Raw genomic sequence first — 23699 nt, 5'->3', positions numbered from 1 at the left:
TTGCCCAAATATTTACCACATAATTATTTGAAATTTTGTTATCACACCAAAAATATTCTGGTATTATGATTGAAAGTAAGTCAATACTCAGGATTACTTTTTTCTTTTGTAAATTTATATAATGACATTAAGATTAATATATTTCAATCTTGAAAATTATAAATGAATGGAATGATTAGTGATACTTAATCTTTAATCTTGAAAATAATATAATTTTTGCCATTTAAGTAATACTAATACATCAATAAAGGCCATAGTCCAAGTAAGGGCAGCCGGTAGGCCCACAATAGCAATGACCATACCGACTAGCTAAAAGTTGTCAATCACGTCAGCAATTGGGCTTGTGTGAGGCTACACTATGATACCGTGCTGGCTGGGCAAGCCATTTTTTTTTTTTATAATCATTTTATTAATTTTTTAGTTATATATTTAATTCATTTATAAAAAAATTTAAAAAACATATTTATTTTATTGTTGGTCTATTTTTTCTACCACTCAACCTTTTTTCTAAATTTTTTTTTTCATGGAACATTTTTTTTTAACAAATTTAAATAAACATAAATATAAAGACAATAGATATTTCTCACAAGTAATCATACATATTTTTTTCAGAAATAAAAATTAAAAAAATAAAATCATACAAATTTTTTTAAAAAAAATATAAAAAGAGAGAAAAGGGAACCCCCGCCAAAAAAAAACAAAAACCTAAGAATTAATGTAATTTATAAATAAGTCAATATCCAGGATTACTTTTTTCTTTTGTAAATTTATATGATGACATTAAGATTCATATATTTTGATCTTGAAAATTATAAATGAATGAAAAGAAAATGATTGGTGATGATTAAACTTTGATCATGAAAATAATACAATTTTCAGCATTTAAGTAATAAAACTACATCAACAAAGGCTATAGCATAGTAAGAGCAGTCGGTATAGCAATGACCATACCCACTAGCTATCTATTCACATAAGAATTGCTTGTCATGTCAGCAATTGGGCTAGCGTTGCAGGATTTAGTGGTGGCTGGGCCAACCATTTTCTATTAATTTATTAATTTTTTGTTATATATTTATTATTACTTTATTTTGTAAAAAAAAAAAAAAAAAACACATTTATTGAAATACAACCTCCATTTTCCCATGGTCCTAAGATAACTTACTGGTTCAGTCAAGATAAACTTTAACGTCAATCCCATTGTCAATGAGGGACTGTACAACCGCTCTAATCTTGCCCTCAAACTTGTCTCTCTCCCTCGGAGTATAAGAAGCGGTGTACACGTCAGCTTCTCTTGCTCTGTCAGATAAAATCCGGCCAACGGCTAAGCATGCAGGTATATCAGATCGGGACTTGAGCGCAGCTTTGATGTCTTTAGAGTTTGTACCAGCAACTGCAACCTGCTTACTAGTTACCCTGTGGGTGAGTGAGGCTGAAACAAACCGCTTTGAGATGAAAACGTCCAGTGTAAACGGTTCCATGTAAGCTATCGTACGTTGTTTGAATGACGCATGCTTCTTGTCTGGATTTTTTGCTTTCTTCTCCTTCTGGTAAGTGTATGGCCGGCTATTGTCATCGTCAAGGAAATCCTCCACCCCAAAAAAGCTTCTTGGTGCTAAACAAAGCTGTAATAACCATATAGCAAAAACTAAGCAGCACAACAAAGGGAATTTTGTTTTCTTAACAAGGTCTTGTATCTTAAATAAACATTGAAAAATCTGAGATTCTGTTACAATTTGAGCCATTGCAAACCTATGACTAATCTCATTAACTTTTTCGAAAAATTGACAATAATTTTTTCATTTTTTTTAATTTCATTTTGGTTTTGACTGGGATATTGATGCCAAGTAAAAGAGCTAATTATGCGTATCTAAATACAACACAAGTTGACTCTCCATTCCAATAACTAATGCCAATTGGGATTCAACACAGAGTCTTTACAATATATATGCCCACAAGTATTTCATGAATCCAAATTTGCCATTGTCACATTAGTCAAGGGGCACGGCGTGTGAGAGTCGAATAGAATACCATTATTATTATTTTTTCTAAATAAAACACTTATTTCAAGAGAACTAAAACAGATTATATATAAAAATGAAACTTGCCCAATGGTCTTCAATGGTCAAGCAGGGAGGGACAGTTGAGTTTACATCAGGTTAAAAAACTAAAAAATAAAAAATGATCAAGAATGTACCTGTCCACTGTGGAGATAACTTGTCTGTACATTCAAGCAAGGCCTCATTTTATAACCTCCATGTGAACATAACTTGTTATACACATGCCTCAACATGGTTCCCCAAACCTAGCTTTTTCCATACAGCAAGAAATACTTGCATCAGTCATAGTCTTATTCATCTCAAAAACAAGGATATCATTCACAGATACACACTTGAAATATTACAAGTACATGTGTAGCCATAGCGTACATGTATATACACATACACATATATGTATTGACTGTAATTTATTTTTAAATCATAAATACAGGTTATATTCTCACATAGACAAAATCCTATCAATGCCAGAGCACAGAGATAAGAGTCTCCCACTAAAGAGGTACTTACATATATTACTACAATACACACTTCGGTTCAGACATCATAACAAACAGGTAGCACGCATGCACAAATACGTATATGTGTATGTATGTCCATACGCACACTCTATATACATAGTATTACATATATAAACATATATGCGAGTATATATATATAAAACTAACAAGAACCTCGCTGCCAAACGACGATTTATTGTATATATTGTTAGCCAGAAAAAGTCATTTTCTTTATCAATCACATGAAAATGAAACCATAAATAATAAAATTCCACGGTGCAAAAACTATGTTTTTCATTTACTTCATTTTCTCACCAACCAAACGAAACCTTTAGCAAACTCTTAAACCCTAATTCATTCATTATTTGAAATGTTCATTTAATAATAATAATAATAATAATAATATGAAGAAAGATGCGCTTGATCACCCGTGGCTCTAGAATCTAAAGCTAAACATAGCGTACATGTATATACACATACACATATATGTATTGACTGTAATTTATTTTTAAATCATAAATACAGGTTATATTCTCACATAGAGAAAATCCTATCAATGCCAGAGCACAGAGATCTCCCACTAAAGAGGTAGTTACATATATTACTTACAATACACACTTCGGTTTGGACATTATAGCAAACAGGTAGCACGCAGGCACAAATACGTATATGTATATGTATGTCCATACGCACACTCTATATACATAGTATTACGTATATACACATATATGTACTTATAAAAAAAAAAACGTAGATACACATATATGCGAGTATATGTATATAAAACTAACAAGAACCTCGCTGCCAAACGATGATATATTGTATATATCGTTAGCCAGAAAAAGTCATTTTTCTTTACCAATCACACGAAAATGAATCCATAAATAATAAAATTCCACGGTGCAAAAACTATGTTTTTCATTTACTTCATTTTCTCACCAAGCAAACAAAACCTTTAGCAAAATCTTAAACCCTAATTCATTCATTATTTGAAATGTTCATTTAATAATAATAATAATAATAATTCGAAAATTAAACCTCGAACAACTTTAATATATATCACACCAACAGTGAAAAATTTCACTAATTAATCAAATAGAAATTATCAATTTGATAAAGATTCAGAAAAACCATAAGAACATAAAATTAAAAAAACTGAATTTGAACCGACACAGAGAGACTGAAACAAACAAGGATAAATAGTGATGGTGTGTGAGAGATGTACCTGAAAGATTGTGCAAGTGAGAGTTCAACGTCTGGTTTAATTTAACCTTTTAGGCGGCCACATTTTTTTTTTTTTGGGGTGTGGGTTATATAGGGATTGTGTTTGAGTTAGAGTCTGAGAGAGAGAAAAAGACTGAAAGACTGACAAATAGACATAGTGAAAGACTGACAAATAGACATAGTGAAAAAGCCACGGTAGGTCTTTTTGAATTTTGTTGCCATAGCTGCCCATAAAATGAAATTGTTTTATGCCCTAAATCTTAGGGCCATGTTTGACATATAAAAAAGAAAAGGAAAGAATAATATTAATTATGATTGAAAAAGAAAGGAAATAAAATGATAGTGTTGAATTTGTGTTTAGTTGGTTAATAAACAAAAATAAAAAGGGTAGTAATTATGTTTGGAAAAAATAAAAAAGCAGATGAAAGTACTTTCATTAATCCAAATACCTGAAACAAATATATTCAATAATATGTTTCATTAAAAAATGAGAGCTTTTTCTCCCCTTTCCTTCCAGTTTTAAAATGATAAGAAAATCAACTCATCAAACAAATCTATATTTGATTTGTTTAGTTAATAGATTATCGAATTCATTTTGCTAATGAATTATAAGATTGAATGTTTCAATCCACATATTAATTATTTCAAATTCGGATCCAATTGGATAAAATTGAGTCTATTGACATGTCTTGGTTATGAGGTTTAAGTGGGGGTAGAGAGAGTTGTTAACATATAGGATTGTGGATCATATAACTATGCAACTAAATAAATTTAGTGGTAGATGATTAAAATATATATATATATATATATATATATATAAGGGAGGTGATATTTGTATTTCCTTTTTTGCATTCCACTTGCCTTTTTCTTTTAAAAAAAAATAACAAGAAGGTCCTTAAACTCCATCATCCCCTTGTAACCACCATTTAAATTTATCAATTTTTCATCTATTATTAAGCTGTAGTTTTCTCATTTTTTAATTTTCTCAAAGTACATACACTATGACTAATATTTATTATAAAAAAAAAAATCATATTACAATTGATTTATAAAATTTTCAAACTGTAGTTACATATAACAAATCCCGTCCCCAACCTAAAATTTCTGGCTCTGCCCCTGGTTGAAAGGGTTACTACTTAATTAAATGCATAAATACACTACCCACATCCAAAACGTAAACTAATTGACTAAACGCATAAGCACACACCCACATCCGAACACATCCAAATACAAAAAACAGACTCTATGAACAAGAATTTAGAAGCATAGATTCATAACCACTCAAAACAAGTAAATTATCTGTCGCATAGCTACACAAATCTAGCAATTTTCTGTCCAGCTGCAACAACAATGGTGAATCTGACATGTAATCAAATAGAATATTTGGCCCATTCAGTTGTTCAACTTCATTAGGAACGAGTATTGTCAAAACTACTTCACATCTTGTGATGAGAGATAAAGCAATAAACCGTCCCACATCAATTAAAAAGCAAATGAAACAACACTATTTATAACAAAAGTTCGACATTCAGAGTCACGACCTTACTTGAGCGGGATCTGTTCTATGGGCTCGTACCTCTGTATCCTTGAGTTCTAAGGAGACAGGAACCTAAGTCTGGTGGATGAACGATGACTGTGTGACCAGAGCGTGATTAAAGGCTCTTCTGGTCCGTCTCGATGGACCACAAAGCTGTACAGGATCGTTCTAGGCTAGTCTCATCTGGCTGTGATACTACACCCAAGTTTTTGCAACTTTTCAGACACACATATATATTTTATATATATATAGATTCATAATCTTTTTGCAGCTTCACACACACACACACACGCATATGCTATCTATGTTGTTCTCTAATGGGCTGGTGAGAATTTGCCCACTCATTACCTCTAATTTATCAGACTACACCCATCTTTTTGAAACTTTTCAGAAACACACACACACACAATCTTTTTGCAGCTTCACACACACATATGTGCTATCTATGTTGTTCTCTAATGGGCGAAAATTTGCTCTCTCATTACCTCTAATCAGGGCCAGCCCTAAGATTGAAAAAATCTCGAGAGGCCCTAGGCAAACTTTAATGTGAGGCCCTTTATACATAAAGTTTCACACGCACAAAAATAAATGTATATTTTTTGAATCCTTACGAAAATTTTCAAGTTTAGCATTTCTAGGAGGATCTCTTTCAACTAATAAATCTCTCATTTTTTTTTTTTTCAATATTTTTCCAATTTCCTGGATCATTAATGTTCAAAGGAAGATTATCATTCTCATTCATATATTCTTCATTTACCAAATCTTCATGTTTATTCGCATTTTCTTCATTTTAATTCTCATTCCTATCCTCATTCATTAAATCTCCATGTTCACTAAGATTTTCTTCATTCCTATGTTCTTCATTCACCAAATCTTCAAATAAACTCTCTGTTTGTGTATTGTTCCTAAAAAGCTTATGAATAGCCTCTTTTTGAGATTGCATCAATTTTTTATTTTATTTTATTTTTTTCATGCCCAGATTCAAATTTTCTTGTAGACATAAATGACAAAAAAAAAAAAAAAAAAAAAAAAAACAGAAACAGAAGTTATAGAATTTAAAAAATAATTTTTTTTTTTTTTTGCTGAAATATAATGTAGATTACCTCAAAATGCAATGCAATGAATATGACAATATACTACCTTTTACTGTAATCAGCCCCTTCACACTAACACTCAAATCAAGCTCCTCCAAGTTGGTCAAAGCACAAAAGTCTACAAAAAATGAAAATTTTGTTGTTTATATATTAATAAATTTTGTTACTTTATATTGTACTTTGTTTCATATACAATTGGGTGCCCGTATTAATTGACAGATTTATGCTTTATGCGGTTAACATCCAATTTATTATTAGCATGAAAAAAACTGAAATAAAAAAAAAAATATATATATATATATATATATATATATATATATATTGAATAATTGAAGAAATGACTTAGCAGTATGAAGTGATGAAAGCACTCTAAAAGATGGTAGGACCGTAGGATGCTGTAATTGTAAAAATTATAATCCACGACAAGGGCCTTCAGCTTGTTCAAGACTCAAGTTCAACCCAAATTTACCAATTAGTCTTTCAAATCCTGCAAAGGGAGATCCTGTTTCAGTCATTATCTTCATAAATATTTATAACTAAAATTCATAAAATAAGAAATTAAAAAAAAAAATTAAAACCAAACCCATACATACAAGTCAGCAGTTGGAGAGAGAGAGGGGGGCAAACTTGAGAGTTGAGAGACAACGGCTGAAGCTTGCGAACGGCGAACACGAACTGGAACAGCGGGCGATGGGTTTTGATTTTTTGAACAATCTAAAATCATATGCCCATATGGGTTTTGATATAGGTAATAGGTTTTCAACTTTTGATTCTTGCAGACACATAGATAAACTGAAATATATGGGTTTTGAACTTCTGATTCTTGTAGATTTTGTAGTTTGCAGTTGCAGAGAGAGAGAGAGAGAGAGAGAGAGAGTTGAAAACGAGAATAGAGATGGAGGCGATTGGGGAGGCTGAAATGATTAGCCCTAAAATTTTATTTTATTTTATTTTTCTTTTCTGGTGGCCCATCATCTATGGGCCTATAAATTTTGAGGCCTCCTAAATTTTTAGGCCCTAGGCGACCGTCTTGGATCAGGATCAGCCTGGGGTAACACTAAACCATTGACCCGTTAGTAATTACATTTTAAAAAAATTTCCTTTAAGATTTTTATTTAAATAATTAATTTTAAAAATTAAAAGTAAATTTATGCAAATTTAATAACAAATTTGTAATCAAATTAGTATGAATTTTTTTGTATAATTTATTTCAGTAAGAAAAATAGATTATATGTAATTCAATAAGAAAGGACATTATAGTCATTTAATGAAAAATAGTCTAGGCATTGAAGTATTTTACAACAAAATGTAATAATTCAGTAGGTATTATTCACCAAATTTACTTTAAAAATGTTATTTGCAAATTCCAACATAGTTGAAGACATATATATATATATATATATATATATATATATATTTTTTTTTTTTGCACTTTAACAAAAAAAAAATAAATGGATTGCATAAGTTTCTTGCGATGCTAGTGGGTGCTCCCAAACAACATAGCAGAAAGATGGTTGAAAGGGCAAAGACTTCATTAAATGCGTAAGTACATACCCACATCCAAAACATATCAGAATCAAGAAACATAAACTAAACACATAAAAAAGCAAGCACACATACCCACATCTGAACACATCCAAATCCGAAAACCAGACTCTATGAACAAGTATTTAGAAGCATAGATTCATACCAAAACCCAAAATATAATACTTAAATAAAATCAGAGTTAATGCCACCACTAAAAAACACTCAAAACAAGTAAATTATCTGTCGCATAGCTACACGAATCAAGCAATTTTCTGTCCAGCTGCAACAACAATGGTGAATCTGACATGTAATGAAATAGAATATTCGGTCCATTCAGTCGTTCAACTTCATTAGGAACGAGTATTGTCAAAACTACTTCACATCTTGTGATGAGAGAGAAAGCAATAAACCGTCCCACATCGACTAAAAAATGAAAGAGGCACCACTATCTATAACACAAGTTCAATAACCCATTTCACGACCTTACTTGAACGGGATCTGTTCTATAGGCTCGTACCTCTGTATCCTTGAGTTCTAAGGAGACAGGAACCTAAGTCTGGTGGATGAACCATGACTGCGTGACCAGAGCGTGATTAACGGCCTCTTCTGGTCCATGATGGACTACAAAGCTGTAGAGGATCGTTCTCGGCTAGTCTCATCTGGCTGCGATGGTCACACAGTTGTCTGACAGACTACACCCTATCTTTTTGCAGCTTCACACACACACACACACACATGCTATCTCTATATATATAAATTGAGGGGACATTACACTTTGGGTGCAGCTGCTTATATATATATATATATATATATATATATATAATCGATACTGGAGATAAATGTTGCCCATTATACACAACTTAATTTCTTAAGTTTAGTGTTGCCCATTATAAATATTTACCAAATAATATATATATATACACAAGCTGCACGCATATGATTGAATTTTTGTTACATGATGATTAGAATTTATGGGCACCATATAGCTTGTTCCTTTTCCCTTTCTTTTCTAGGAACTTAATTTTCCTTGTGGGCATAATAAAGTTACATCATTGTACTGATAATGAATGATGTGTTTGGATTATTTATGTGGCCAAGGATTGAGAAACCAAATCAAGCATTTGCAAAACTGTTGAATAGAGATGACATTGAATATTATCAAAACAATTCCAAACCACAACAAAATTGAATGACAAACCCCTCCTAAGTAGTACAAGAATCTCAATATTACATCCCATTGGAGTTTATTTTTTTCCAACAACAGCCTAATAAGCTCAACAGGAGACACCAGCAAGTTTACAGAACCGAAACCGGATCACTTGCTACATCTCCATTACGAGGCCTGGTTAGACATTTCGGAGAAAATCAGGGTTCTGAGAGTTCAATTCATCCCTTTCCGACGTTTTCTCATGGTCTCTGCCAAATACACCCTTTCCTTCGAATCTCCAACTTTAGTCAGGGTGTGAGACACCTCCTCCCCATCTCTTAACACGGCTTTCAGCTTCATTAGCCTGCAAAAATCAAGTCACGAAAATTGTTAGAGATTTCAATTGAGCACGACATGATTTAAGGCTAGGAAATGGTTACGAAGAGAAGAAATTACTGACTTCTTTTCTCCAGTTTGTGAATTTCGTGACCACAACTAGGATAATGGTCTGCAAACAAATTCCTCCAATCATCCCACTCCAAATTCCCTGCAGATCACATGAATAAATATGTACCATGAAGAAAAAGAAAAAAAATCCGAGGCATGGAAATCAATCTTTTTAAATTTGTAACCGGATTAGACCATGTCAAGAGCTATCTTTGGTGATTCTGTTTCGAAATTTTTTTTATGGCACATCAAGATCTTGAAGAGAGAGAGAGCATTAGTAAATTAGTAACTCACCATGGCGCCAAAATCAAATGTGAATCCCAAGATTATTCCGGCAGGCAATCCAATGATATAATAACACCCAATGTTGATGTATGCAACAAGAGACTGCCATCCAGCTCCAACAGCAACCCCTTAAGAAACAAAAACCAATAAAAGGGCGGGACAAAAAAACACAAAGAAAGTTATATCTTCAAGTACTGATGACTATGCCATTTTCTAGGCGCACACTGCACCTCCATGTTAAATCATTTTCTAGGGAAAGTTACGAATAGATTCATATTCGGATTTGATTTGTGCTTACCAGATAAGACCGGTTGAAGGCTGTTTAAAAGAACCGTAATTCCCAGCAACAATGCAAGTTTCGTAGTTTCAGTAGCAACGTCCACGCTGGTGGTGAAAAGGTATGGGAAGTAATCTCTTGTTGCCAACACAATGGCCATACAAACAACTCCTATGGACACGGACGTGATGGAAACCACCAGCACTGAAAATTTTGCTGTGCGAGCGTGACCAGCTCCAAGTTCATTCGACACCCTCACACTGTAAAGAACATTCATGGTGAGTTCATATATATACGTACATTATCCATTTGATTGCCCAGAAGACGAGAGAAATGAAGGAGTTGAGCTCTTTTTTCCTTTCCCTTCTCAGCTTCCAAAGGAAACACACAGAAAAGAATAGAACAGAAGATTGAAGAATGCAGAAACTTCACCTTATGGCAGCATTAAATCCTAGCGCGATCATCGCGTCCCATCCATTAATGTTCATGCTGCAAAAGTGTTGCAATGAGGCTAAGCTAAGATATCATTATGACAATATATTCTCAAGAGGATGCTAAGAGCCTAAGACAATTCACACAATGAAACAATTCCCCATTTTTTTTTTTTTTTTTTTTTTTTTTTTTTCACATCATTGCTTAGTATTGTTCATGTGTTCCTTTGCACATGAAAATTGAAGTCAATTATTTTACAGGATTTGAATTTTAAAGGCATTGAAATAAACTTTTCCCCCATTTTTTTCAAAAGATTTTAAACTGCTGTGTAACACAATTTACATATTCTCATATCACATAATGCCTCTTAGAAGACTACATTTTTATTTGCCTAATCTTTAAATGCCTTTGAATATTTTCTAAGGTTATCTTTCAAAAGATCATATCTGCAACCACACCAACAATTATTTGAATCCTTATAAAGACTGAAACATGAAAAAAAGAGGGAAAATGGTTATACCAAATCGAGATGGCATCAACCGGAATCAGAGGGTTCGCCAAACGACCTGTAATCACCACCAGTATCATGAGGTACCAGAATTCCAAGCTGCAATCCCAAACCACAAAACAGTGTTAGTATCATATACGATACGGTATGACTGTATATAAATATATATGTACATTTTTATAGAGAAAGGGGGGACTTAATTACCATAACATAACTGCAGAAGCCAGAGAAAGCTTGACAAAGCCCCACAAGTCAGCAAATGCTAACCATGAGAAGCCACTCCAAGCACCATCTGATTTGGTGATAAAAATGTATAACAACTGCCCAATAACTATGAGCCACCATGAGGTGTTCAAAGTAATTGCTGCCCCAACCAAGCCCCAATCAAGCTTCAATATCACCAGCCAGCTAAATAATGCATGCAACACCAGCACCACAGCTGACACCCAAGCCATCACCATCACTTTCCTCTGCGCTTGCAAGAATTTCTGTATCGGAAAGTTCATGGCATACGCAAACAATTGTGGAAGCATCCAAATTGCAAATTGACCTGCATCAAAAATTCAAATTGTTCCAATTTTTTTGTTGGGCTTATCAGAGATTTCAAATTTTTTTATTTATTTATTTATTATTATTATTTTTTTGTTTGTAGACGGTTGAAGCAAACGCACACCCATTACCCACAACATAACACTAATGAGACTCGAACTCTCAAATCTCGATGATCAATACTGATTAGTCTCTAACTTCCCAGAACAATAATAATGTTTTAATTGTAGTAGGTGATTGACCTTGTGACTCCTACTCATGTAGATTCACATTTGTATTCACATATGTTTTAATTGTAGTAGGTAATTGACCTTGTCCTAGTTTTGGATCCATTCACACCAATAGGATGTTCATAAACAAGAGCTCTTACCAAACAATAACTGATGTTTTAACCAACATTCAAGATTTAGAAGAAGATTGGATGGCCTTTTAGGCTGCCAAAATCTGACTCAAACATCGTAATTCTTGCATAGTGCAAGCAACATTTTGTGTGGATTGGACAAATTAATACGCAGGTTGACTCGATGACTTAAACAGAACTCAATAACAAATTGAGTTGAAGTTCAAATGAGTCGCTGCACCTAACAATATGAATTCATCCTTATTTCAATGACTAGATCATGGCCCACATTCATATATAATACTTGGCTTCCAAACCCGAATTCAGTAGTTACTCAACTGACTTCAATTTATGTGAGAAGAATGATGCATCCTATTATATGATATCATTGAGACTCATCATTACACTCACATAAATTAAATTCAGTAGTTCTAATCCCAGTGCCACCTAACGGGTACCCAAGGGCACCCCAACACCTCCAACGGTGCACCCATAATATAAAAGAAAGGAAAACCTTTTCAATCACGGTCAAGGTTGGTGGACCCCACAAGAGGCTTGTTTCCATTTAGTTTAAACTTCATTCCTAATATAATCTTCTCAATTATTTAGTCACGCTCATAAATTTTCGAGTAGAACTCAAATTATTAGGGTAGGTCTACGGAGGTTCCACCCTTACTTTCAAAATATTTGGAGTGTCACGTTCTACCTTGTATTATTTAAGAAGCATAATATTTAGGCTCACAAAATTGATGGATTTGTTGGGTTGATGTGATCCCACTTGCCTGCAACGAATTTTAAAGCCGTCAACCTAACAAATCCGTCATATTTGTGGACCTAAACATTATTTCAGTATATTTAATGGCCCTAATCTAATAAGGAAGGAGAAATTTGGTACTGACCGGCAGCTTCGGAGATTTGAGTGGTCTCTCCAATGACCTCGAGGATGGGAGGAGAGAAGACATAGACGGGAACCAAAATACAAGCAGTGGTCAACAAGATGACCCATGATCTCTGCATGTACACACCCAACATTCTGATCTCCCCCGCACCGAATGCTTGCCCACACAGCGTCTCCAATGCACTCCCCATTCCCAACTGCACATCATCACCACGTTAATTAAATTAACATTAAACAAACACACATCATTATTTATTTTTTTATTTTTTTTATATTTTTATATTTTTTTATCGTACGCCTCCCTCCTAAAACACTCCTTCCATTTCAAAATAGGTAGACATTTTCAGAATTGTAATTCATATTTTGGATCGGAGGGAATAATATAATTTGCTTTGAAAATAGTGACTAACAACATTTTGACAATTTTAAATTTTGTGTTACCATAAAAAACCAAAAGACAACCTAGCATAAGGCATGGACACTCGAAAAAATTAGTAATAAATAGCTTTCCATTATCTAGCAACTTATATATATATATATATATATATATATATATATAGACACACACGAGCAATGATTAGTAAAAAATTCATACTTAGAAAGCAGGTTATAATTTTGATTAAAAAAAATAAAAATAAAAAATAACTTTTGTACTAATGATCTCAAATATTAGATCTATGGAGTATTACTTTTCTCTCCCTTCAATAAATCATCATTAATGCACCACACATATCCATATACTGTTCAGAGAAATGCTTATTTACCAGTCGAAAATTTTGGCGATTAAGCTGTGCCATTTTCGTGTAGGCACACAGCCTAGGAAAGGTCCTGTGTTTGGTTCCGTGTGACTCAGTCGGATTAGTCAGTATAACACGTAATTAGTACGTTCAATTAATATCAAGAGATAGCAGGTGCTTAAAAAAAATATCCTAAAAGTAGTAAATTTAATTTGTTAGGCATACTAATCACCTTGTAATCACTAACGGGTCAGTAGCCTAATGATATCAGCCTATTACTTTAGGTCAGAAATACAAATTTTATAAAAGACAAGTGTGTGATCACTAACTAAAAAAAAATTCACCAATTTTTTAACCTTTTACAAAAAATTAATTATACATATATACGTGTACATTTATGGCTCACATCAACATGTACTGAATTGATCACTGCTCTTTTGGTCACGTTAGATTTGATTGGACAGTTAAAAATACAAGCAGGTGAACATTCCTATCAATATATATATATATATATGCATGAAAATTACAATGGACATAAATATGCTAATTAAGCTAATTTACCATGACCCCAAAAGCAAGGCCGGCGATGACGGAGTTCTCGACGGAGACGGCGGCCAGCTCCACCTCGCCGACGAGGCCGGCAAAGGTCTGAGTGAGTGCACCGAGCGAGTACTGACATATGGCGGTGAAAATTGCAGGGCCAGCAAGCTTCCACAGCTTCCTCGACTCCCCGCCGAACCGTCTAAAGAAGCCAACATTCTTCTCCTCTTCCTCACTGGCGCTGTGTATCAGAAGCGGAGTTTCAACACTTCCCATGGCTTCTCCTCCTTGTTCTTTCACACTATCACTATGCATAGATTTGGTATGTGTAAATAATATATATATATATACACACACACACAGAGAGATATGTGTGACTGGGCCGTAGGGATTAGGCCGTCATGGACAATCTGTGATTCTTGGTGACCAGGTTGGTAGAGACGACCAGAGGGACACCAAAAAGTGGCTAGTGTTTTGAAAGGTGGTTAAGAACGACTTTCTGACCAAATTGTGGAGATAAGTTTATTTGGGTTAAATCATATTTATGGTGAGGGTGATGTAGGATTAGGATGTGACAGCTGTTTTATTTCTTTGATCTACGGTTGGGATTGGTGCTGTGACAGAAGTTGTGACACCAAGCTGTGATGGTGGCATGCGCACATTTTAGCTCTACTTACAGATGTGGCTGACTTTCACCTAGCTTTCAAGGCCTGGAACTGAACCACTTTTCTAGATTAGATGCAAAAATAGATACGTTTTTTTTTCTCGATTATTTTATTTTATTTTATTTTATAAGACCATAAATGGTTATGAATTTTTATTAAATAAAAAAATAAGATCAGAATTGACAGAAGAGAACATCCTCCATTCTAAATTAAATGGCAAAAGTGATAACAGAGAACCTTGTCAATCTCAAAGTAAATGACCTTTTTTTAAATAAATAAATATATATATATATATATATATATATATATATATAAACATGCATTTAGTAGTACTGTCTTCTTTTGAAATTCCAATATTCCCTTTCAGCAATTAAAGATATATCACCAATCAAACAAAGCTCCCAAAGGTTGAGGATATATTATATGGAAAAATTACAAATTTTTATTGATTTTTTTTTTTTTTTATAAATAAAATGACATACAAAAAAGAAAAAGAAAGACACTTATTTAAAGACAAAAAGAGTATTCAATAGGGTCCTGTTTAGTAATGCTGACATTTTCAAAATATGAAAATGAAAATTGGCAGTTAAAATCGTGTTTCGTAAACAGATTTTGCTTTCCGAATTGATTTTTATTTTTATTTTTTATTTTAAAAAAACCGCTAACTTGTTTATATTTTTTGAAAGCACCAATATGGCGCTGCAGGAACGTATTTTTATTTTAAGTTATATTGTAGTGACTCTGTTTTTCATGACTTGCACGGAAGAATCAGTGCTTTCGTTTTTAAAAGACATGAAAACAGCATTACCAAACTGGTCCTAAGAGTAGTAATTTATGTTAGTGTTTGATTGTGTTGCATGTGTTACAATAAGGATTTACAAGTTTACAACGACCAAATTAGGTGTTGAAATGGTCTTAGGGTTGTGAGATATATAATAAGAATTGAATTATCTTGTATATCTATTTTACAAAAGACCAGTTGACCGTTAAGTACGAATTATTAAAAAGCATATCTAGCCCTGCAGATGATTGTTGAGATCAGTTCAAAGAGGTCGTTGTCACTAATAATTTATGAATAGTACAATCAAGCATTCAAGTTGGGTGTTGTCACGTCTACTTATTGCTAGCAAGAAATACACTGGTATTTGTGGTTGCACAATCCAATACTTCTCTTCCTCTTCTTCTTTCGTATGGTCAATTGGTTTTAGTGGTATGCAATTATGTGAGGTTAGAGTACGCATGGAATCCCTAAACATCACCAATTTTTTCGTGATATCGAATGAAAGAGTACCAATTTTTCGTGATATTTATTTCGAATGAAAGAGTAACGGTTACAAATTGTGAGATATTAATTTATAATTGAAATTTTTTAATGTCAAAATAAGTTCGATCGAGTTATGATTTTCAATTTGATTTTTAAGAGTCGAAGATTGGATGCGAAATTGAAGATAGATCATGTCTATACATTGATGCACTCTGATTCTATAAGAAAAATATATTAGGGAGGTGTGTGTGTGTGTGTGTGTGTGTGTGTACTCCGATTCTATAAGAAAAATATATTAGGGAGGTGGGTGTGTGTGTGTGTAACCCGTCACGCTCTATAATTCTCAAATTCATTTTTCATTCGTTACTTACTGCTTGTGCAGATTGCGCTCAACGCAACTAGTTGCGCAATTAAATTTTCAAAAACATCTTTTAAACAAAACTCGCTGGTCAAGCAGAACCAGTCGTGCTTCATGCGACCGGTTGTGCTATTGCAGACCAAAAACGAAAATTGAATCCTAGTCAGTTTTGGTTTTATCTTTTTGGCTAGATTTTTGCAATTCATACCATGAACAAAATTTACTTATTTTCCGAGTACAATTAGGCCTTCAAAAATCTATTTAAACATGTTTTCTCACTTATGTTTTTATGGCTTTTGTATACAATTTTCAGCATATTTTGACAGCCAAATTTGTGAGAATTTTTCTAATATTTTATTTTTCTCTTGAGAACTTACATACTATACACACGAGTGATTTAAGATGTTTTTCTTAATTTGATAGGATTTCAAGCTTATTGAAGATTCAATCTATTACTTTCAAAAAATCAAGATTTCTATTTATCTTTATCAAATTCTGATTTTAAAAAAAGGATGGAGAGATCATACTTTGAATGGATCAAGACATTCGTAGTGTTGGTTAATCTTCCAATGATTCTTCTATAGAGATCAAGAGTAAGTCTGAGGTCGAGAGTTGTTGGATGGGGGAATTGCAAAGTCAGAGATTGTCAGCCATTGATTTTTGGTAGAACGATATGGTGTGAGCTTGAGTCAAGGTCGATTGTACATTACTTCAAATATAGTAGATGTTTCGCTCAAGGATGCGAAAGTGTATGTGATTTTCATCCTAGTTAGTCGGATTGCTTCCAACTAGGGTTTTTACGTACAAAAATTTGGTGTAATCTCTAAAACTTTATTTACTTTAATTGCACTTTATTTTGATAAAATTAAAATAAATAAAAATTAGATAAATGAGCAAATAAAAAGTATTCACTCATCTAAATTATTTTTAATACAAACTTACACCCTCATTTCACATTGGGCAACTCACACAAATTATTAAGGTGATGGTGGGGCCTTAAAATAAGAAGGCTAACCCTTTATTTGATTGTAGCAAGGGACCATGACTCCAGATAAATATAACGAAAATCAGTGCTCAAACTGAAAAGAAGGAAATCAATATTGTTTGAACAAGTAAATTTTGGTTTTTTTTTTTTTTTCAAGGTTTAAAACTTGTTATAATTAAAATGTGAAAGTTCAAGTAATGCTTAGTGGGGTGAGGATGCCAAAGACGGCTCGGACCAGATCCAACTCGCATAATGAAGTTTGGGCCTGGTAATTAACCTGGGCCCAAACTTAACGTCCACAAAGCAGACCGGGTGTAGTGGATTGTTGTAAAAGGCCTTCAAAGAGGATTCAGGCCCATAACCGTTGAACTTGGAGGATAGGCCCAGCGGCGGAAGTTAGTTAAGAATGCTCTAGAATAATGAAAATGGGCTAGAAATAGAAAAGAGAAAGGAGAAATGGGGGATCAAAATGTTTGAAGTGTAATGAAATTATGTCAATTTAGAAAGAGAAAATTCATGCATCTTCAATGGCGCCGTCTGTGGGAACGATGAGAATTCATTGATGATTCACTCAGATTGATTTGATCTAGTAGTATAGCGCTTGAATACGAAGCCTGATCATTGAAGGCGAAATTAAGATCGGTGAAATTGTGACCGGAGAAATTGGCGTTCGATCTACGCAGTTCTGATTTGCGCTTGTTTTGGAGAGTTGTGTGGTCGAGAGTCGCTGAAATTGCTGAATTTGGTAAGATCGTCGCCGGAGCAATTCAGATCTGGTTAATCACGATCAGAATTTAATTGCGCTAGAATCCAGATCTGGAACGTCGGCATAGGCAAAACTCAAATCTGATCAGAAATTTGCAGTTGATGACTTTGCTACGATCCGGAATGATGGTCGGAGAAGAGAGCTCGAATCTGGTGGAGAATAACCAGCGAATGAAGCTTGATGAACTGATGAACATGATCGAGGCACTGAGAAAAGAAAATGCAGAGTTGAAAGCTGGAGTGGAACGTCGAGGTTCCGGTTGCGCCGCGACCGCCTCCTATGGGTGAAAGAGGCGTGCGACTTGATGACGTACATCAAGGTGAGCAAGAAAGAGATAACCAAGTCAATCTCCACCGCGAGAAGGTGAGGCTGGAGAATTTACCGCCAAACGCTCGTCGAGTTGAGGATCGAGAAGGATCTGTACATCTCGATCCTCATAGTGCGCATATCAAGCGAGACGAAAATACAGCTTTCAATCCACATCAGGAAAGGCACAACCGCGAACAGGATATGGAATTTGATTATCACAAGATTAACTCGCCGTGGCAGAAAGAGGTCATTGAGGAAAGGTCGTTCGATCCACCTTATCGGCCTTCAATGGCCACATATGATTATAGCAGTTCAGAAAAAAGATCTACAAATCAAAGAATTGTCACAAGGTTTGAAAGAGAGAATGAGGCCCTCCGTTCGGCAGCACGAACGGTTGATTCGCCGTTTACTGACGAGATCTTGAATGCTCCAAGCCCGAGGAAGTTCTCCATGCTTGTCTTCATTCTGTTCGACGGAACGACCGATCCGATTGATCATGTATATCACATTCAGTTGAAGATGGCACTGAACACAGAGAATGATCCCTTGATGTGCAAATGTTTTCCTACAAGCTTAGCTGGATCGGCGCTCAACTGGTTTAAGAACCTGCCGAGGGGCTCAGTGGACAGCTTCCGTAGCTTGTGTGATCGGTTTATAAGCCAATACTATAGGAATAAGCGCCCCGACAAAAGATATCTCTAGCTTGTTCACCATGAAGCAGCATGATGATGAGCGTCTCCAAGCTTTTCTTACCAGGTTTAACTTACCCAAGAGCATGGTGATAGAGTGCCATCCTTCCACAGCAGTTCAGGCATTCAAGTTAGCTATGACCCGAGGGACATCATTCCATACCAGCCTGGTGGTGAACACGCCGAAGACAATGGACGAGCTGAATGAGAGAGCAGATGGTTTCGTACGCCTGGAAGAGGAAGAAGCAGCTAATGCTAGGAAGACATCTATCATCTTTACAGAGGAGAAGTCCAAAGCCAAGATTCAGCAGAAACAACCCCCGCCGCAGCGTCAGACCTCCTGGAAGGCAGAGAAAAGGCCCAGAGAGGATGAACTGATTACCCCACTCAATGTTACATTGGTGAAGCTCTACCAAGAAAACAAAGATATGTTTCGTCCTCCCTTACCAATCAGACAACCTCTCGAGCAGAGGGATCAATCTAAACATTGTGCTTTTCATAGTGATTTTGGTCATCAAACTAACGAATGCAGGAATCTGAGGAGGCAAGTGGAAATGCTGATCGCCAGAGGCGAGTTTACAGGGTATGTTCAGGGGCTGGCGCAAGAGCAAAATTGTCTAGCTGAGCAGGTCAAGAGAAACCAAAAACCGAACCACCATAACGGTCAGCCAGTACGGATTATCAACGCAATCCATGGCCGACCCGAGCAGACCGCAGAATCCGAGGAATTGCTCCGTACACGCCTCCGCTAAGTGCAAATGAAGAGGCGAGTAGGCAGTGTCAACACCCTGCACCAACAGAGCTCTGTCGTGCAGATAAGGTTCGATAAGACAGAACTGATGCCAGTTCAGATTCCACATGAGGATCCCTTGGTTGTCAGTTTGACAGTGGCAGAATGCTTAGTACGAAAAGTGCTCATCGATCCGGGTAGCAGTGTGAATATCATGCCTATAGTCACTTTTGATCGGCTTGAAATTAAGCCAGAGGAGCTCAAGTCTACTAGAAATCCGTTGTTGGGGTTTGATGGCAAACGAGTCGAACCGATCGGCACAGTTGAATTAGTGGTCCGAGCAGCTGAGAGGGACTTAGTCGAAAGTTTTGTGGTGGTGGAAATCCATCCCTCCTACAATTTGTTGATGGGAAGAGGATGGATCCATACGGTACAGGGAGTCCCCTCAACCCTACACCAAGTGATGAGGTGCCTAATCCCAGACGGGAGCAAGGTGATTGATATCCATGGGGATCAGGTTGCAGCAAAGGAATGCTACTCAGTGACTCTGAAAGCCGCAAGGAAGGGAAATGCTCCCATCCGATCTGCTGATCCACATTAGCAATTACAGGAACCTCCCCTCGGCATTAGCAGGGAGGAGGAGCCCACAGTGCTGACCAAAAAGCCTCTGGTTGAAGTTCAAAATGATCATTTGAGACCAGACCGAACCACAAAAGTAGGATCGCGACTCGCTAATGAGGAAAAACGCCAGTTAATTGATTTTCTTTCTCAAAATGCAGATGTGTTCGCTTGGAACCATTCGGACATGCCAGGGATCGACCCTTCTGTCTCTTGTCATTCCCTTAATGTTCATCCGAACCTGTGAGGCAGAAGCAGAGGAGGTTCGCCCCGGAACGCAACTAGATCATTGCTGAGGAGGTGAACCGATTATTGGAAGCTGGGTTCATTCGAGAAGTACAATACCCAAGCTGGTTGTCAAATGTGGTTGTAGTGCAGAAGAAGAACGAAAAATGGAGAGTTTGTATTGACTTCACTAATCTGAATAAGGCCTGCCCGAATGATAGCTTTCCACTTCTGAAGATTGATCAAATGGTGGACGCTACAACAGGGTATGAGCGGTTAACTTTTTTTTTATGCTTATTCAGGCTATAATCAAATTCCTATGGATCCGAATGATGAAGAAAATACCTCTTTTATCACCGAACGAGGGATCTATTGTTATAAGGTCATGTCGTTTGGATTGAAAAATGCTGGAGCTATGTACCAAAGATTAGTTAGCAAAATTTATAAGGATCAGATGAGCAAAACAGTGGAGGCTTACATCGACGATATGGTGATAAAGAGCAAGCAGAAGGGTCATCATTTGAAGCATTTGCAAGAAGTGTTCAATGTATTAAGAAGGTATGGAATGAGATTAAATCCAACAAAGTACTTGTTCGGCATGGGATCAGGGCAGTTCCTTGGCCACGTGGTCAACAACAGATGGATTGAGGTCAGCCCAACCCAAGTGGAAGCTCTGCTTAAAAATGCAGAACCATGTACTATTAAGTAAGTCCAGGCTCTTACCGGACGCATAGCAACATTGAGTTGATTTATTTCCAAGTTATCTGATTGGTGTAAACCATTCTTTGATACAATCAGAGGTCACAGAAAGCAGTCCTGGGGGGATGAAAAGAGGCAGACACTGACCAATCTGAAAGAATATATGTGGAACCTGTAATACCCCGTAATTTTAAAGAATGTATTTAAATTAATTTTGTGTTAGGTTAATTAATTTTATTTATTTGTGCATACTACATTATTATATTAAGTTCATTTAATGGTGCATGTAAATTAATTGTGTATGTTAAAATAGTAAATTTATTCATCTAATTGTGCATGTATTATTATAATTAATTTTATTTGTTGAGTATATTTAATTAAGCAATATTAGTTAATTAAAGTATTATATTTGTGTTATAAAGTATTATGATGTTATAATGTATTATTTTGTAATAACAATAATAATAATTATATTAGTTTAATAATAATAATAAAATAATAATAATAATAAAAGTTTTATTAATAATAACATTAGTAATAATAATATTAGTATTAAATCAATGTAATGATGAAAAATTAAATCTTAGGATAGGATTTACCTTAGGACATCTTGCTTGACTTGGCTTGCTTGGCTTAAATGTTATAGGTAGGGATATGAGAAATGGGTGAGAAGTTAATATAAATTAGATATTTGTATTATATATATTATATAAGTTTGTATATATATATTAGTAGCCAACTTACTCTAAAGGCAACTTACTTAAGTTAGAAAGCTTAAACATTCTAGTGAGCTATTTTATAAGAGTGAAAGGAAAAGAGAAAGAGAAAGAAGCTTGGACCGGTGTAGGCGATTTTACCCGACTACGCGCAACCGGCGGATTTATTTTAAATCCAAAAAGGCAAGTTATTATCTACTTTTCCCCTTTGAATCCATAAATTAATTGTTTAGATTATTTAAATAATTATAGAGCTTAGAGATCATGCTAGGAAATTATTAAATTAAAATTTTTTATTTATTAAAGAAAGGAATTTTAATTATCAAAGGTGGTCAACAATTATTTTATGGCCTATGTAATCAAAATATAGCTAAAAATAATTATTATGGCCTTTGGGATTTTTTTTAGAATTTTTAGGAATTTTCCGGGGCTTTTCTGCAATTTCCGGCGAGCCTCCGGCAAGGATTCCGGCCACCGGCAGTGAAGAAGGTGACCGGAGTGATCCGGTGTGATGCGGCGCATGGTAGGTTAGTGCGCGCGCGCATCCTGGCCATTAGTAGAGCCTGATTGATCCGGTGCATCGCGGTCCATGTTACCGCGGTACACCCGGATCCATAAGCACAGGATTGAGTGATGAGAGGGTGAGCTGATTCAGTGTAGCGCACCCATAGTAGGATGATGCAACCGACCAACCAGCACACGCCGCGTCAGCAAGGTACCCTTAGTGCGCGCGTGGCAGCGCGTGCGCGCGCGTGGAACGCTCCAGACGCGCGTGGGAGCGCGTGCGGGCGCGTGGCTGATGCCAGACGCGCGTGGAGGCGCGTGGGAGAGTGGGGAAGGTTGGGCTGCGCGTGGGGAGGCTCTGGGAGGCGCGTGAGGGCGCGTGTGGGGTCCCTACAGCTGCTGGAAATTACCAGAATACCCCTAGGGCCTGTTTTGTAAATTCCAGAATCTTAAACTTGGATTTTTAGGTACTGAGTTGGTATTTACGGGTTTAACGGGCCACGTAATTATTATTTTAATACCCGTTACTTATTCTTATGGCCGATTAATCTTTTCTAAGCATTTATTGGCTCGTTCACAGTACAGATACTAATGTGATTTATTTAACGACATTGTTAAATATAAATAGTGTTATTATCTTATTAAATGGTATCAACCATTACTGATAAATTAAGTAAGGCCATGGTTGTAGTCAGATAAATTATCCATGATATCTTATGGGATGTTTATACCGTTAATTGATATATAAACCATGATCATTATGCTGTGTGCATTTTAGGAAATAAATGGACTGTTTAATTATGTCGCATTTATATTATATGGATGTGTTGCCATATAGAACCATATGAGCTGGCTAATAAGTTTAGACTCATTTATACCTTATGCATTCGTTGCGATAGACAGATGTGTGGCTGTCGGGGTATGTGGTTTAATATTATTGGCATGTGTTGCCTAATTGACATTCTCGGTATATTTATTAATATTGTTGGCATGTGTTGCCTAATTGATATGCTCAGTATATTCATGAGTACTTTGCGAGGTGTTATCACTGTGTAGTTCGTTATAGTCTGTGTTG

General features: G+C 35.5%; 3 protein-coding genes, 1 non-coding gene and 1 pseudogene across 12 annotated transcripts; 3 read left to right on the top strand and 2 right to left on the bottom strand.

Annotated features, from left to right (window-relative positions):
• Positions 1-1094: 1094 nt before the first annotated feature.
• Positions 1095-7324, bottom strand: LOC132278623 (uncharacterized). 9 transcript variants are annotated; one of them, XM_059780463.1, is made up of 5 exons: positions 7003-7324; positions 6778-6896; positions 6456-6527; positions 2195-2302; positions 1095-1622 (listed from the first exon to the last, which is right to left on the bottom strand). In XM_059780463.1, exons 4-5 carry the CDS (start codon positions 2288-2290, stop codon positions 1167-1169), a joined length of 552 nt encoding a protein of 183 aa, XP_059636446.1. In that variant the 5' UTR covers positions 2291-2302; positions 6456-6527; positions 6778-6896; positions 7003-7324; the 3' UTR covers positions 1095-1166. The 9 variants fall into 9 exon arrangements, with proteins under 9 accessions (XP_059636446.1, XP_059636447.1, XP_059636445.1 ...); XM_059780464.1 differs by having other exon boundaries at positions 6796-6896; XM_059780462.1 differs by having other exon boundaries at positions 6456-6896; positions 6999-7324.
• LOC132280670 (small nucleolar RNA U3) lies at positions 5315-5545 on the top strand (annotated as a pseudogene).
• Positions 7325-8413: 1089 nt separating the features above from the next.
• On the top strand, positions 8414-8630 carry LOC132280668 (small nucleolar RNA U3). The gene has a single exon (XR_009471672.1). It is a non-coding gene; the product is annotated as a small nucleolar RNA U3 (small nucleolar RNA).
• Positions 8631-9194: 564 nt separating this feature from the next.
• Positions 9195-14572, bottom strand: LOC132276326 (protein DETOXIFICATION 33). The gene is made up of 9 exons (XM_059777700.1): positions 14118-14572; positions 12821-13016; positions 11237-11582; positions 11045-11131; positions 10525-10581; positions 10114-10352; positions 9825-9943; positions 9544-9630; positions 9195-9447 (listed from the first exon to the last, which is right to left on the bottom strand). The coding sequence occupies exons 1-9, from the start codon at positions 14409-14411 to the stop codon at positions 9388-9390; spliced, it is 1485 nt and encodes a 494-aa protein (XP_059633683.1). The 5' UTR covers positions 14412-14572; the 3' UTR covers positions 9195-9387.
• Positions 14573-19890: 5318 nt separating this feature from the next.
• On the top strand, positions 19891-20463 carry LOC132277487 (uncharacterized). The gene has a single exon (XM_059779341.1). The coding sequence runs from the start codon at positions 19891-19893 to the stop codon at positions 20461-20463; it is 573 nt and encodes a 190-aa protein (XP_059635324.1).
• The last annotated feature ends 3236 nt before the right edge of the window (positions 20464-23699 follow it).

This window comes from Cornus florida, unplaced genomic scaffold (assembly GCF_030987335.1).
Source record: "Cornus florida cultivar Cherokee Brave unplaced genomic scaffold, ASM3098733v1 CherokeeBrave_3.0.0_Hap2_Chr10, whole genome shotgun sequence".
In the NCBI taxonomy this organism is placed as follows: Eukaryota; Viridiplantae; Streptophyta; class Magnoliopsida; order Cornales; family Cornaceae; genus Cornus; species Cornus florida.
The sequence above is the reverse complement of the archived record's forward strand: the minus strand, read 5'-3'. Positions and strand labels throughout refer to the sequence as shown.

What these genes read in the sequence shown, in the direction of transcription:
- LOC132278623 (XM_059780462.1), bottom strand. Translation starts at nt 2,290, where the DNA reads ATGTTGAGGCATGTGTATAACAAGTTATGTTCACATGGAGGTTATAAA. An exon ending in GTTATCTCCACAGTGGACAG is followed by an intron (nt 1,623 to 2,194) that starts GTACATTCTTGA and finishes TGGTTATTACAG; the next exon opens with CTTTGTTTAGCACCAAGAAG.
- LOC132276326 (XM_059777700.1), bottom strand. Translation starts at nt 14,411, where the DNA reads ATGCATAGTGATAGTGTGAAAGAACAAGGAGGAGAAGCCATGGGAAGT. An exon ending in GTTGATGCCATCTCGATTTG is followed by an intron (nt 10,582 to 11,044) that starts GTATAACCATTT and finishes ACACTTTTGCAG; the next exon opens with CATGAACATTAATGGATGGG. An exon ending in GGATTTAATGCTGCCATAAG is followed by an intron (nt 10,353 to 10,524) that starts GTGAAGTTTCTG and finishes TGTTCTTTACAG; the next exon opens with TGTGAGGGTGTCGAATGAAC.
- LOC132277487 (XM_059779341.1), top strand. Translation starts at nt 19,891, where the DNA reads ATGAAGAGGCGAGTAGGCAGTGTCAACACCCTGCACCAACAGAGCTCT.